Below are 12,319 nucleotides of genomic sequence, written 5' to 3'. Positions count from 1 at the left end.
GTTTTAAATGTCCCAAGACTGCAGCCCACCCCCAGTTCTAGAATCCTCAGTCCAGATAAAACGCTGTTCCTACATTCAGCCTGTCAATGTCTATCAGAATTTTGTACACTTCAACGGTATCTTCCCACATGTTTTCTGCAATTTAGTGAATACAGGCTACCTACATAAGAACACAAGAAATTGGAGCAGGAGTAGGCCATCTGGCCCGTCGAGCCTGCTCCACCATACAATAAGATCATGGCTGATCTGGCCATGGACTCATCTCTACATACCTGCCTTTTCTCCATAACCCTTAATTCCCCTACTATGCAAACATCTATTCAACCTTGTCTTAAATATATTTACTGAGGTAGCCTCCAATGCATCATTGGGCAGAGAATTCCACAGATTCATCACTGCCTGGGAAAGGCAATTCCTCCTCATCTCCATCCTAAATCTACTTCCGAATCTTGAGGCTATGTACCTGACCAATACACTCAGCAGCGTTACCTCTCTAAGACAGTCCCTAGTAAATTTTCATTACACTTGCTCTTAATTGGATATCTCCTTTAGTTAAGAAACCAATCAGTACTGCAAGTATAGTCTCACTTAGGTCTTGTATAATCGTAATATAATGTCCTTGCTTCTGTACGCAAAACCCTCTACAATGAATGCCAGAGTACTATTTGACTTATTAACTGCTTGCTTCACCTGCTTGTTTGTTTTCGATAATCGGTGGACAAAATGTCCAGTTCCCTTTGTATATCAATGTTCATCAGGAGTTGCTTTCTGATGGGAAAATATTGATAGAATTTATCAAAATGCTCAGCTGGAATTGGTTGAGCCCAGTAGATAATTACTTTTAAGGGATACAAGAATGACCAATGATTCCAGTCCACATAATCAGTCTGCCTCTATGGCAGGGATGGTGAACCCTTTTGAAAGCATGTGCCCAAATTAGCGATAATCTTCCAAGAAATTTTCTTGTGTTTCATGGTGATTTTCAGCAGAGATGATCATTGATTAATGAATTAGTAACAATAATTATCAACTTTATTAAAGAAAATATTTGTGTCATTTTCCTGAAAGAAGTTCATAATTATTATTATAATTGATTAAAAATTAATCGATGATAATCTCTGCTCAAAATCACCAGGGCATGCGAGAGAATTTTTTGGAAGATCATCACCAATTTGTTATTTAATTGTTATTCACTGCTTTACTATTAAAGCATAATAAAGACATTTTGCAATAAATGAAAGAATTTTAGAAAATTTTTTAATATTAAACTTTTAAATAGACAATTGAAAAATAGTATTATTTCTAAATAATATTTTTATTGTAACAGTTTACTATCCAGATACTGATATATACATTAGGTCTACAAGGATTCCAAGCCAGTGTGAGACTTTTCTTGTGAAAATATCTCACTGCTCTCGGGTTGTAAAAATCATTTGGTAGTAAAGATAATCATTTTGTATATTTTTATTGTTGGTGGGGTGTAAAGAATCAAGGGGCAGCTCTGCATGCCACATGCCAACAAAAATTTTGCGCATGCCCAAAATGTAATGCATGCCACATGTTAACCTCCCCAGCTGTATGGTCTTGCAGAAATCCAACATTACATCACAAACATCCAATTAAGATACATTTCATTAGTCGTATTTTATTTACAGCAAATAGTCAGAGAAAGAGCATTATTTCTTGGGAAGCTTAAAGGTCTGAAGATAGATGTGTCACCTGGATCAGATGGTGTGCATCCAAGAATTCTGAAAGAGGTGGCTGAAGACATCATGGAGCTATTAGTAATGATGAGAATCACTAAATTCTGGAATAGTCCTGGAAGACTGGAAAATTACAAATGGCATTCTTCAAGCAGGAAAAAAGGCAGAAGAAAGGAAACTATAGGCTAGTTAGTCTGACCTCAGTGGTTGGGAAGATGTTGGAGCCGATTATTAAGAATGAGGTCTCAGGGTACTTAGAGACATGATAAAATAGGCTGTGGTCAGCATGGGAAAATCTTGCCTGACAAATCTGCTGGAATTCTTTGACGAAATATCAAGCAGGATAGACAAAGGGGAATCTGTTGATGTTGTGTACTTGGATTTTCAGAAGGCCTTTGACAAGGTGCCACACATGAGGGTGCCCAACAAGCTACGAGCCCATGGTATTACAGGTAAGATTCTAGCTTGGATAAAGTGGTGGCTGATTGATAGGAGGCAAAGAGTGGGAATAAAGAGACCCTTTTTTGGCCGTCTGCCAGTAACTAGTGGTGTTCCACAGTGGTCTGTGTTGGGACCAATTCTTTTTACGTTTTATGTCATTGATTTGGATGAAGGAATTGATGGCTTTGTTGCAACGTTTGCAGACAATATAAAGATAGGTGGAGGGGCAGGCAGTTTGAGGAAGTAGAGAAGCTACAGAAGGTACTTAGACAGATTTGGAGAATGAGCAAAGACATGGCAGATGGAATACAGTGTCGGGAAGTGTATGGTTATACACTTTGGAAGAAAAAGTGAATAGGTTGACCATTTTCTAAATGGAGAGGAAATGTAAAAACTGAGGTGCAAAGGGACTTGAGAGTCCTTGTGCAGGATTCCCTAAAGTTTGATTTGCAGGTTGAATCTGTGGTAAGGAAGACAAATGCGATGCTAGCATTCATTTCAAGAGGACTAGAATATAAAAGTAAGGATGTAACGTTGATACTGAAAGTACTAGTGAGGCCTCATTTGAAGCATTGTGAGCAGTTTTGGGCCCCTTATCTTAGAAAGGATGTGCTGAAACTGGAGAAGGTTCAAAGGAAGTTCACGAAAATGATTCCAAGAATGAATGGCTTGTCATATGAAGAGTGTTTGATGGCTCTGGGCCTGTATTCACTATAATTCAGAAGAACGATAGGTAACCTCATTGAAACTTATTGAATGGTGGAAAGCCTTGATAGAGTGGATGTGGGGAGGATATTTCCTGCAGTAGGAAAGTCTAAGACCAAGGGACACAGCCTCAGAGTAGAGGGGCGTCCTTTCAGAAAGGAGATGAGGAGGAATTTCTTTAGCCAGAGAGTGGTGACTCTGAGGAATTCTTTGCCACAGGCAGCTGTGGAGGCCAAGTCTTTATGTATATTTAAGGCAGAAGTTGATAGATTCTTGATTGGTCAGGCATGAAGGGATACTGGGAGAAGGCAGGAGATTGGGGCTGAGAGGAAAATTGGATCAAGCCATGATGGAGCAGACTCAATGGGCCAGATGGCCTAATTGTGCTCCTATGTCCTGTCTTATCTTATTATTTAAGAAAATAATAGCCTCACTTGGTACTTACTTGAGTCAGGCATAATTCGTAAATCTCCTTCTTTGTAGTCTTCTAAAAGCTGGTACATGTACAAGACGGGATCCTTTTCATAGGTGATATAAAACCACGTATTCATGATTGGAGCACGTGCCAGCACCATTCCCCGCCATTCATCTTTAGCCCCATCATCATCTTTCTCAAACATGTGCTCAACTGCTTTGCCTATCATCATTTCTGCCAGATCTACATCACTGATTCGAGAAGCGGCTAAAAGCAAAAAAAAAATGTACAAAATACTAAGCAACTGATGGAATTATGCTGGTAAAAATGTAACTTGATCATGTTATTTAGTGTCATTAGTGATTATGAAATCGTATCATCACTCACAAACTCTATCTGGGAGGACCCGAAATCCTAACACCCTCTCATCTTTGTGAAGTTCAAGTCCATATACACAGTCGAATCCATCGTATTTGATAAGGTAAAGTGCCGGATTTACTGGAACCTGATCCAAAACTGTGCCTTTCCATTGTGTAATTCCGCCTTGTTCTTTCCACCCATGTTCAATTCTGCAACCCACGATATTTCGCCGTGAATGAGTTACAGTTTTGCTTGGCCCCACATTGCTACGATGTTTCCTATACAACAGAAAAATGGTTTGCAATGTAAACACAAGTGGGGGGAAAAATTAAATCCATTTGTGTTGTTTTTTTTTACAGAATATTAGTATAAGATAGCTGGTCAAATTGCAGTGCATATACACAAAAAAAAGCAACAACATACATATAGATTATGCAGACAAATTAGCCATTTCCTCCAAAATAGTTATCCTCTATAAAAGTAATATGTAACCTGGCAAATTATTCATATTTGTAAATATATGATACAGGCACAAGTAAAATACCAATAAAGCTTTTGTAGTGCAATCACTATGTCAATCAGGCACACATACACTATAATGGAAATGTTGTAATACTGTAATCATTTAAATTCTCAGCCTTCACGATAAGCTATATATTAAAAAAAATAGAAGGCAGTCTGGAGCCTCACCCTAGAGGACTGATGAACAGTTGATTAGTACACTACTGGCCAGTAAGAATATTAATTCCAACCAAGGGAAACAAAATGCTTTTTAGATGAGACTCAAAACATTAATTTCATTGTCCTCTCACCATGAACACAGAACAGTACAGCACAGTATGGGCCTGTCAAGCCCATGATATTGACCCAACCTGTATTATACACCTACTCCATGGTCAATCTAACCCTACTCTCCTACACAATTCATTACCTTACATTTTTCTGAGATCCATCTGACTATCTAAGTGTCTTTTCAATGTCTCTGTTGTATCAGCCTCCATCACCAACCTCAGCAGTGCTATTCAGGCAACTACCAATTTCTAGATTGAGAAAACACTATCTCTGACATCTCCCCTAAATTTTTCTCCACTCATCTTAAAAAGATGTCATCCAGTATTGGCCATTGCAACCCTAGCTGTCCAGATTTGCCTCAAGGATTTGGCAACATTAATAATATTTCCAGACTGATCTACTTTTCCTTTGGATTGCCAGTATTTGCAGTAGTTTATTTCTTTCCCTTTGGTATGCAGCATCACCAACCTAATTTCCACCACAACCTCACACATACACACACACACACAGAAACTAATAAATATCAATGCTATCAGTCTGATATGGTAATGCATTCTTTCCATAGCAATCACGTATATTGGGATAATCAGTCACTTCAGCAATGTATATTAAATACTCCCACTTTTCATGGAACTTTTAATATACAAAAGCTTTCAAAATGCATAAATACCTAAATACACAGTGGACGGTTTTCAATCTGATCACTTGCAAATGCACAATATTTAAATTGCAGATAAATTTTAATTATAAACATTGATCACTAATAATATTAAACAGTATTATTGTTAGTCACAATATTAAGCAATGACATTTTGTGCACCTTATGTGGGCTATATGCTTTACAAATAAAAATTATACAAGTTAGAATAGAGGGAAAAAAAACATTATTAGATTTACTATTGGTGAATATTTCTCAGAGCCACTTGCAAATAAATCAACCTACTTCACTAACTCTCTTGCCTCTCATTCTCATGAAATGGATGTTTTTCCAACCAGCAAGTAAAAATCTCAATGTTCACTAATTTCCAATCCTTGTTAAAATGGTTTGACCTTTTTGCGCAGGTGATCCAAAAACAGGACAATTCCTTTGTTGTGACACTCCAAGTAATTCATAAACAAGTTTACTGAAGTCAGCTGACATAGGTTGGTACATGGTCCTGTATTCAGCTATCTCCTGATTTGAATCACTATCGCCGCAAAACGAAACAGCTTTCTGTGCTGCCCCTCAAATAGCCATCTTGGGGTTTGCTCCAACTCATTCTTTCCTAGTTTCTATAGATTTTCCAACATTCTACATGAATGGAAGAATTCTATAATTTCTTTCCATGCTAGCATAGTCAGTGTTGTTCAGATGTTTTGCCACATACCATAAATGATAAGCACAAATGCCTCAATTTCAAGATGGTAGCATATGATAGAAACCCATCATTCAAATCAGAGGGACCTTAAAAACTTTCGGATTTCACGAATTTGCAGATTATGCATATTTAAACTAGAGATTTTTTTAATTTAACTACAGAATAGTTAAAAATACTTGAAAAACAATGAAAAGAAAATTCGACTGGGCTTTCTCAAAAACAACCCTTTCTCACATAGTATACTGCCTCCCTTTGTCTAACATATTAATCCTGTTTCCTGTTCATGCCAATAACTCCCAACACACTCTAATGCCTTGCAGTATAAATTTGCACGGAAATCCAAACAGCAAGTCTTGGCAGTACATTCTGTTACTGGGTGTGAAACTGGACAGTTGAGCCTGTTCCTATCTCCACCTCTGTCCTTTGGAAATGAGAAGCCAGGCTGGCTACCACAGAAAGCTGGAGATCAACTGAAACATTCCTGACCTTCAGGGTGATTAGCTCCAGTTTGAAAGAAAATGTAAAGAGGTGAATCTGTGGTGAACATTTCAGATTTCACCAGCCTAAGTCCTGAAACAATTGTTAAAATGTCTCCCAATAAGTTTCTTATATTCCAGTTAGATCTTCGACTATAAGCAATTCAATGTATAAAAAGTATAATCCAAACAATACAAAGGGGCCATCTTCAATGTCAATCAAAAATTAACCATTTGTCCAATTAGCCACTTCAGTCATGATTATCTGACTTCACTTCAGTATCCTCAGTAGTGACAGAGGCAAATTATGGTTTTCTAGAACAAACATATCAAAACAGAGTTGCACTGTAGTTGCCTTGAATGCATTTGATATTCAGAGAGTTATATCCTTCTGGGATAAAACCATCCATAAAAATTGAGATGGTGATATGAAAAATGCTACCAGGAGAGGACTGGCTACGTGGATCAGTTTGTCAAAGTCCTCACATATTAACCCAAGCTTTTGTCTCCATAGATACTGCGAAGCATTATCAGTACTTTGTCTTAATTTCCAATACTCTTACAGGCAGAAGTTCTAGATTGCTGTCACATCCTGTATAAAGTTTTCCTTCACATTCCCACTAACCCATTATTCATTACTTTTAGCCCTTGAACTATACTATAATGGAAACAGCTCATCTCCAGTTATCCTAACTAAGCCATCGTGATTTATGTTTTATATTTCTACTCAGTCTTCTTTGCTTCGAGGGAAACAAATCTAGACCACAACTACCATAGATCAGCTTTTCTGCATCTTTTCTAAACTCTCCCACTCTTCCCAATGCATTTGGGATAACCAGAATTAGACACAATACCCCAGTTGTGTGCCAACCTACTGTTGGATTAGAGTCTAAATTGTTATTTTTCTTATAGTTTAACTTGCTTGCTTAGATGTTTGTATAATCACCTATTCCTCTTTAAATGTTCAATGCATTTTCCATGATTTGTAATATTGCTGGTTCTGCTATTTTGATACTTTTTCTGCAACCATGTTACACACCAGCAAAAAAATCAAGCTGTCTTATCAAACAAATTTTCTTATGTCTAGTTTGAGCTTGTTTTCAGTGTTAAGATAACCACAAGGCAAGATTTGGGCATTCTTTGGTTGTTCTTTCTTACTTATAGTAGAGATGGTTACTGTTATTGCATTGGTATGAACATTTAATAAAATGGCAATAACCACAAGATTTAAAACTCATTCTTGACCTTTTGGGCAATATTTTGTCCAGATCCAACACTATGCTTTAGAACAGGGGTTCCCAAACTGGGCTCCACAGACTCCTTATTCTGTATGGAGGTCGGTGACCAGTGGTGTGCCTCAGGGATCTGGTCTGGGACCCTTACTCTTTGTGATTTTTATAAATAACCTGGATGAAGAAGTGGAGGGATGGGTTACTAAGTTTGCTGATGACACAAAGGTTGGAGGAGTTGTGGATAGTGTGGAGGGCTGTCAGAGATTACAGCGGGACATTGATAGGATGCAAAACTGGGCTGAGAAGTGGCAGATGGAGTTCAACCCAGATAAGTGTGAAGTGGTTCATTTTGGTAGGTCAAATATGATGGCAGAATATAGTATTAATGGTAAGACTCTTGACAGTGTGGAGGATCAGAGGGATCTTGGGGTCCAAGTCCACAGCACACTCAAAACAGCTGTGCAGGTTGACTAGGTGGTTAAGAAGGCATATGGTGTATTGGCCTTCATCAATCATGGAATTGAATTTAGGAGCCCAGAGGTAACGTTGTAGCTATATAGGGTCCTGGTCAGACCCCACTTGGAGTACTGTGCTCAGTTCTGTTCGCCTCATTACAGGAAGGATGTGGAAGCCATAGAAAGGGTGCAGAGGAGATTTACAAGGATGTTGCCTGGATTGGGGAGCATGCCGTATGAGAATAGGTTGAGTGAACTCCGCCTTTTCTCCTTGGAGCAGCGGAGGATGAGAGGTGATCTGATAGAGGTGTATAAGATGATGAGAGGTGTTGATAGTCAGAGGCTTTTTCCCAGGGCTGAAATCGTTGCCACAAAAGGACACAGGTTTAAGGTGCTGAGGAGTAGGTACAGAGGAGATGTCAGGGGTAAGTTTTTTTTTAAAAACTCAGAGTGGTGAGTGCATGGAATGGGCTGCCGGCAACGGTAGTGGAGGCGGATACAATAGGGTCTTTAAGAGACTTTTGGATAGGTACATGGAGCTTAGAAAAACAGAGGGCTATGGTTAACCCTAGTAATTTCTAAGGTAGGGACATGTTCAGCACAACTTTGTGGGCCAAAGGGCCTGTATTGTGCTGTAGGTTTTCTATGTTTCCTTGATATTGGTTCATTACATTAAAGAACGGTTGGGTACCTCTGTTTTAGAAAGTATTCTGATTCTCAGTTTCTATGCCAATCAATAAACAAATGGATGCTTCATTACCTTATGGATGATTTGACTCAACTGAATTTCCTTTTCTTCCTATGATAGAATTTTTATAAAAAGTGAATTTTAATTGTTATCATAATATAGGTCATGTAATTTGCCTGCCAGCTTCAACCCCAACAGTCCATGAGACTGATGATTTTAGGATGACCTAACTCAGTTCATAACTGCTATTCCTTCAGACACACCTGTGATTACTTTTCTTCTTCATCATATTACCAGACACACCAGGAAGACCTAGAGAAAACAGAAATTAATTACTTTTAATCAGAAATGCACAAGTTTGAAACACATTTAAATTTAATCAGATGAAAAGGCTCTATTCAGCCCTGCAAGTGTCACCCAAAACTTCCAACTACCTGTAACCAATTCTCCTCACCACTCCACCTCCGAGCTCTGCCCTGACACTCTTCTTACTGATGTTGGCAAGGATACATGGCCTACACAGATCCATCTGAAAATCATGGCAAAATTGCCCTAGCATCCCACTTGCTTGCATAGAACACAACACAAATAGTGTGAACCCGGCACAACGTGCATGAAACACTTGGCTTTTCAGTTTCATGCATGGCATTCAAAAACAGGCATTCCAGTTTCTAACCTCTCATCATTAAGAGCATGGAAACAGGCCCCTTTGCCTAACTGGTCCATGCCAACTAAGATTCCCATTTAAGCCAGTCCAATTTGCCTGCATTTGACCTATATCCCTTTAAATCTTTCCTATCCATATACCTGTCCAAGTACCTTTTAAATATTGTTAAAGTACCTGCCTCCATCACTTCTTCGTTTCATATACTCACCACTCTGGTGGAAAAAGTTGCCCCACAAGTTCCTTAAAAACTGTCCTTTCTCACCTTAAACTTATGACTTCTAGGTTCTTGCTTTTTCCAAACCCTAACTGTGCCCCACAATTTTATATACCCCTCATTCTCCTACACTTCCATAAAAAAGTCCCAATCTACTCAACCTCTCTCCAAAACTCAGTCCCTCGAGTCCCAGGAACATCTTTGTAAATCTGCTCTCCATTCCTCCCAGTCTAATAGAATCCTTCCTATAGAAGGGCAACCAAAACTGAATACAATAATCCAAAGCACAAGAGATTCTGCAGTTGCTGGAAACTCAGAGCAATGCAAACAAAATGCTGGAGGAACTCAGCAGATCAGGAAGCATCTCTGAAAGTGAATAAACAGCCAATGTTTTGGATTGAAACTCTTCATTGGGATGGGAGAGGAAAAGGGAGAAAGCCAAAATGAGGTAGGGGGAATGGGATGAAGTAAAAAGCTGAGAGGTATAGGTGGAAAAGTTGAACTGTCATTCAACCATACACGAATACCCATGACTACAGTCAAACGAAACAGCATTACTCCAGGGCCAAGGTGCAAAATGAACAGTCACACGCTGCACAAGGCATATACAAGATATCAGTAAAACAGAGGCACACAGAAGAAAATATATTTCAAGACCCCGAATCCATCAATAAACATTGCTGAAATCTGCAGTCAACCATAATACAGCTTGTCTTCTGCTGAGCGAACACTGGGGGGCAGCAAAGTTCAAAGTTTTATTATCAGAGTACATACGTCACTACATATGACCCTGGGATTCTTTTTACTGCCAGCATAGCGAGCAAATCTATAGAATAGTAACTATAACAGTATCGATGAACGTCGAGCGTAAAGTCAACAAACTGCAAATGCAAACTGAAATAAATAGCAGTAAATAACGAGAACATGAAATAACATGATAAAGTGTCCTCAAAGTGAGACCATTGGTGGTGCGAACATCTCCCCTTTTGTTCAAGAGGTTGAGAGGTAGTAACAGTTCTTAAACCTGAGGCTCTTGTACCTTCTGCACAATGGCAGCAGTAGAAAAAGAGCTTGGCCTGGATGAACAGGATCCTGGATGATAGATGCTGCTTTCCTCCAATGGCATTTCACGTAGATGTGCTCAATGATTGGGAGCACTTTACCTGTGATCTACCGGGCCGAATCCACTATCTTTGTAAGATTTTCCATTCAAAGGTATTGGTGTTCCAATGCCAGGCCATGATGCAGTCAGGCAAAACATTCTTCACTACACATCTATAGAAGTTTGGCAAAGTTTTGATGTCACACCGAATCTCCACAGACTCCTAAGGAAGTGGAGGCGCTGTCGTGCTTTCTTTGCAATGACATTTACGTGATGGGTCCAGGATAGGTCTTCTGAGACAGTAACAGCCAGGAATTTAAAGTTACTGACCCCTCGCCATCCCTGATCCTCTGATGATGACTGGCTTATGGACTGCTGGTTTCCCTCTCCTGAAGTCTCCAATCAGTCCCTTGTTCTTGCTGACATTGAATGAGAGATTGCTACTGTAACACCACTCAGCCAAATTTTCAATCTCCCTCCTGTGTGCTGATTCATCACCACCTTTGATACAGCCCACAACAGCAAAGCTGAATATGGTGTTGGAGGTACCATTGGTGTAAAGCTAGTAGAGCAGGGCGCTGAGCACACAGCCCTGTGGTACACCTGTGCTAATAGAGACCGTGGAAGATTATTTGCCAATCCGAACAGACTGGGAACTGCAAGTGAGAAAACCCAGGATCCAATTGCACAAGGAGGTTTTGAGGACCAAGTCTTGGAGTATATTGATTAATTTGCAGGGGATGATGGTATTAAATGTTGAGCTGCAATTTATAAAGAGCATCCTGATGTATGCAACTTTGCTATCCAGATGTTCCAGGGTTGTTTGACAAGCCAATGAGATGGCATCTGCTGTGGATCTGTTGCTCCAGAAGGCAAATAGGAGCAGATCCAAATTGCCTCTCAAGCAGAAGCTGATATGTTTCATCACCAGTCTCTCAAGGCACTTGATCAATGTGGATGGAAATACAATGGGGCGATAGTCATTGAGGCAAGTCACCACGCTCTTCTTGGGCCTGTCTGAAACAGGTAGGTACCACACACTGCCAAAGCCAGAAGTTGAAGATATCAGTGAACACACCAGCCAGCTTAGTACTCAGCCAGGTACCCCGTCCGGTCTGGATGCTTTCCTTGGATTCACCCTCCTGAAAACAGCTTGCACATCAGCTTCGGATACTGAGACCGAAGGATCATCATATGTTATATGTCAATGATTTGGAAGATGGAATAGATGGCTTTGTTGCAAAGTCTGCAGATGATATGAAGATTGGTGGATGGGCAGGTAGTTTTGAGGAGGTAAAGAAGCTACAGAAGGACTTAGATTAGGAGAATGGGCAAAGAAATGGCAAATGGAATACAGTGTTGGAAAGTGTATGGCCATGCATTTTGGTAGAAGAAATGAAAGGAGTGAGCAATACACACAAAATGCTGGAGGAACTCAGCAGGCCAGGCAGCATCTTTGGAAAAACATACAGTCAATGTTTCAGTCTGAAACATCAACTGTACTTTTTTCCATAGATGCTGCCTGGCCCTGCTGAGTTCCACCAGCACTTTGTGTGGGGCTCGGATTTTCAGCAACTGCAGATTTTCTCATTTGTCTTGTTTGAAATTTAAAAATTCACTATTTTCTAAATAGTGAAAAAATGCAAAAAAAACTGAGAAGCAAAGGGACTTGCGAGTCCTTATGCTGGACTTGGTGAGACCTCACCTAGAA

The 12,319-nt window shown here is 39.6% G+C and overlaps 1 protein-coding gene across 4 annotated transcripts in view; it reads right to left on the bottom strand.

The window, feature by feature from the left end:
* Nucleotides 1-12,319, bottom strand: part of LOC140741439 (spindlin-Z-like) — a 110,024-nt gene that overhangs the window by 6,502 nt on the left and 91,203 nt on the right. For all 4 annotated transcript variants that reach the window (XM_073071638.1, XM_073071650.1, XM_073071630.1 and 1 more), the window contains 3 exons: nt 8,889-8,937; nt 3,652-3,902; nt 3,295-3,531 (listed from right to left, as the gene is read on the bottom strand). In XM_073071638.1, the coding sequence (XP_072927739.1) occupies nt 3,295-3,531; nt 3,652-3,902; nt 8,889-8,937 (537 nt within the window). The remainder of the gene's footprint in view (nt 1-3,294; nt 3,532-3,651; nt 3,903-8,888; nt 8,938-12,319) is intronic.

The sequence above is a fragment of the Hemitrygon akajei genome, chromosome 2 (genome assembly GCF_048418815.1).
Source record: "Hemitrygon akajei chromosome 2, sHemAka1.3, whole genome shotgun sequence".
NCBI classification, from domain to species: Eukaryota; Metazoa; Chordata; class Chondrichthyes; order Myliobatiformes; family Dasyatidae; genus Hemitrygon; species Hemitrygon akajei.
Note: the sequence above shows the minus strand (reverse complement) of the source record. Positions and strands in the feature narration are given on the sequence as shown.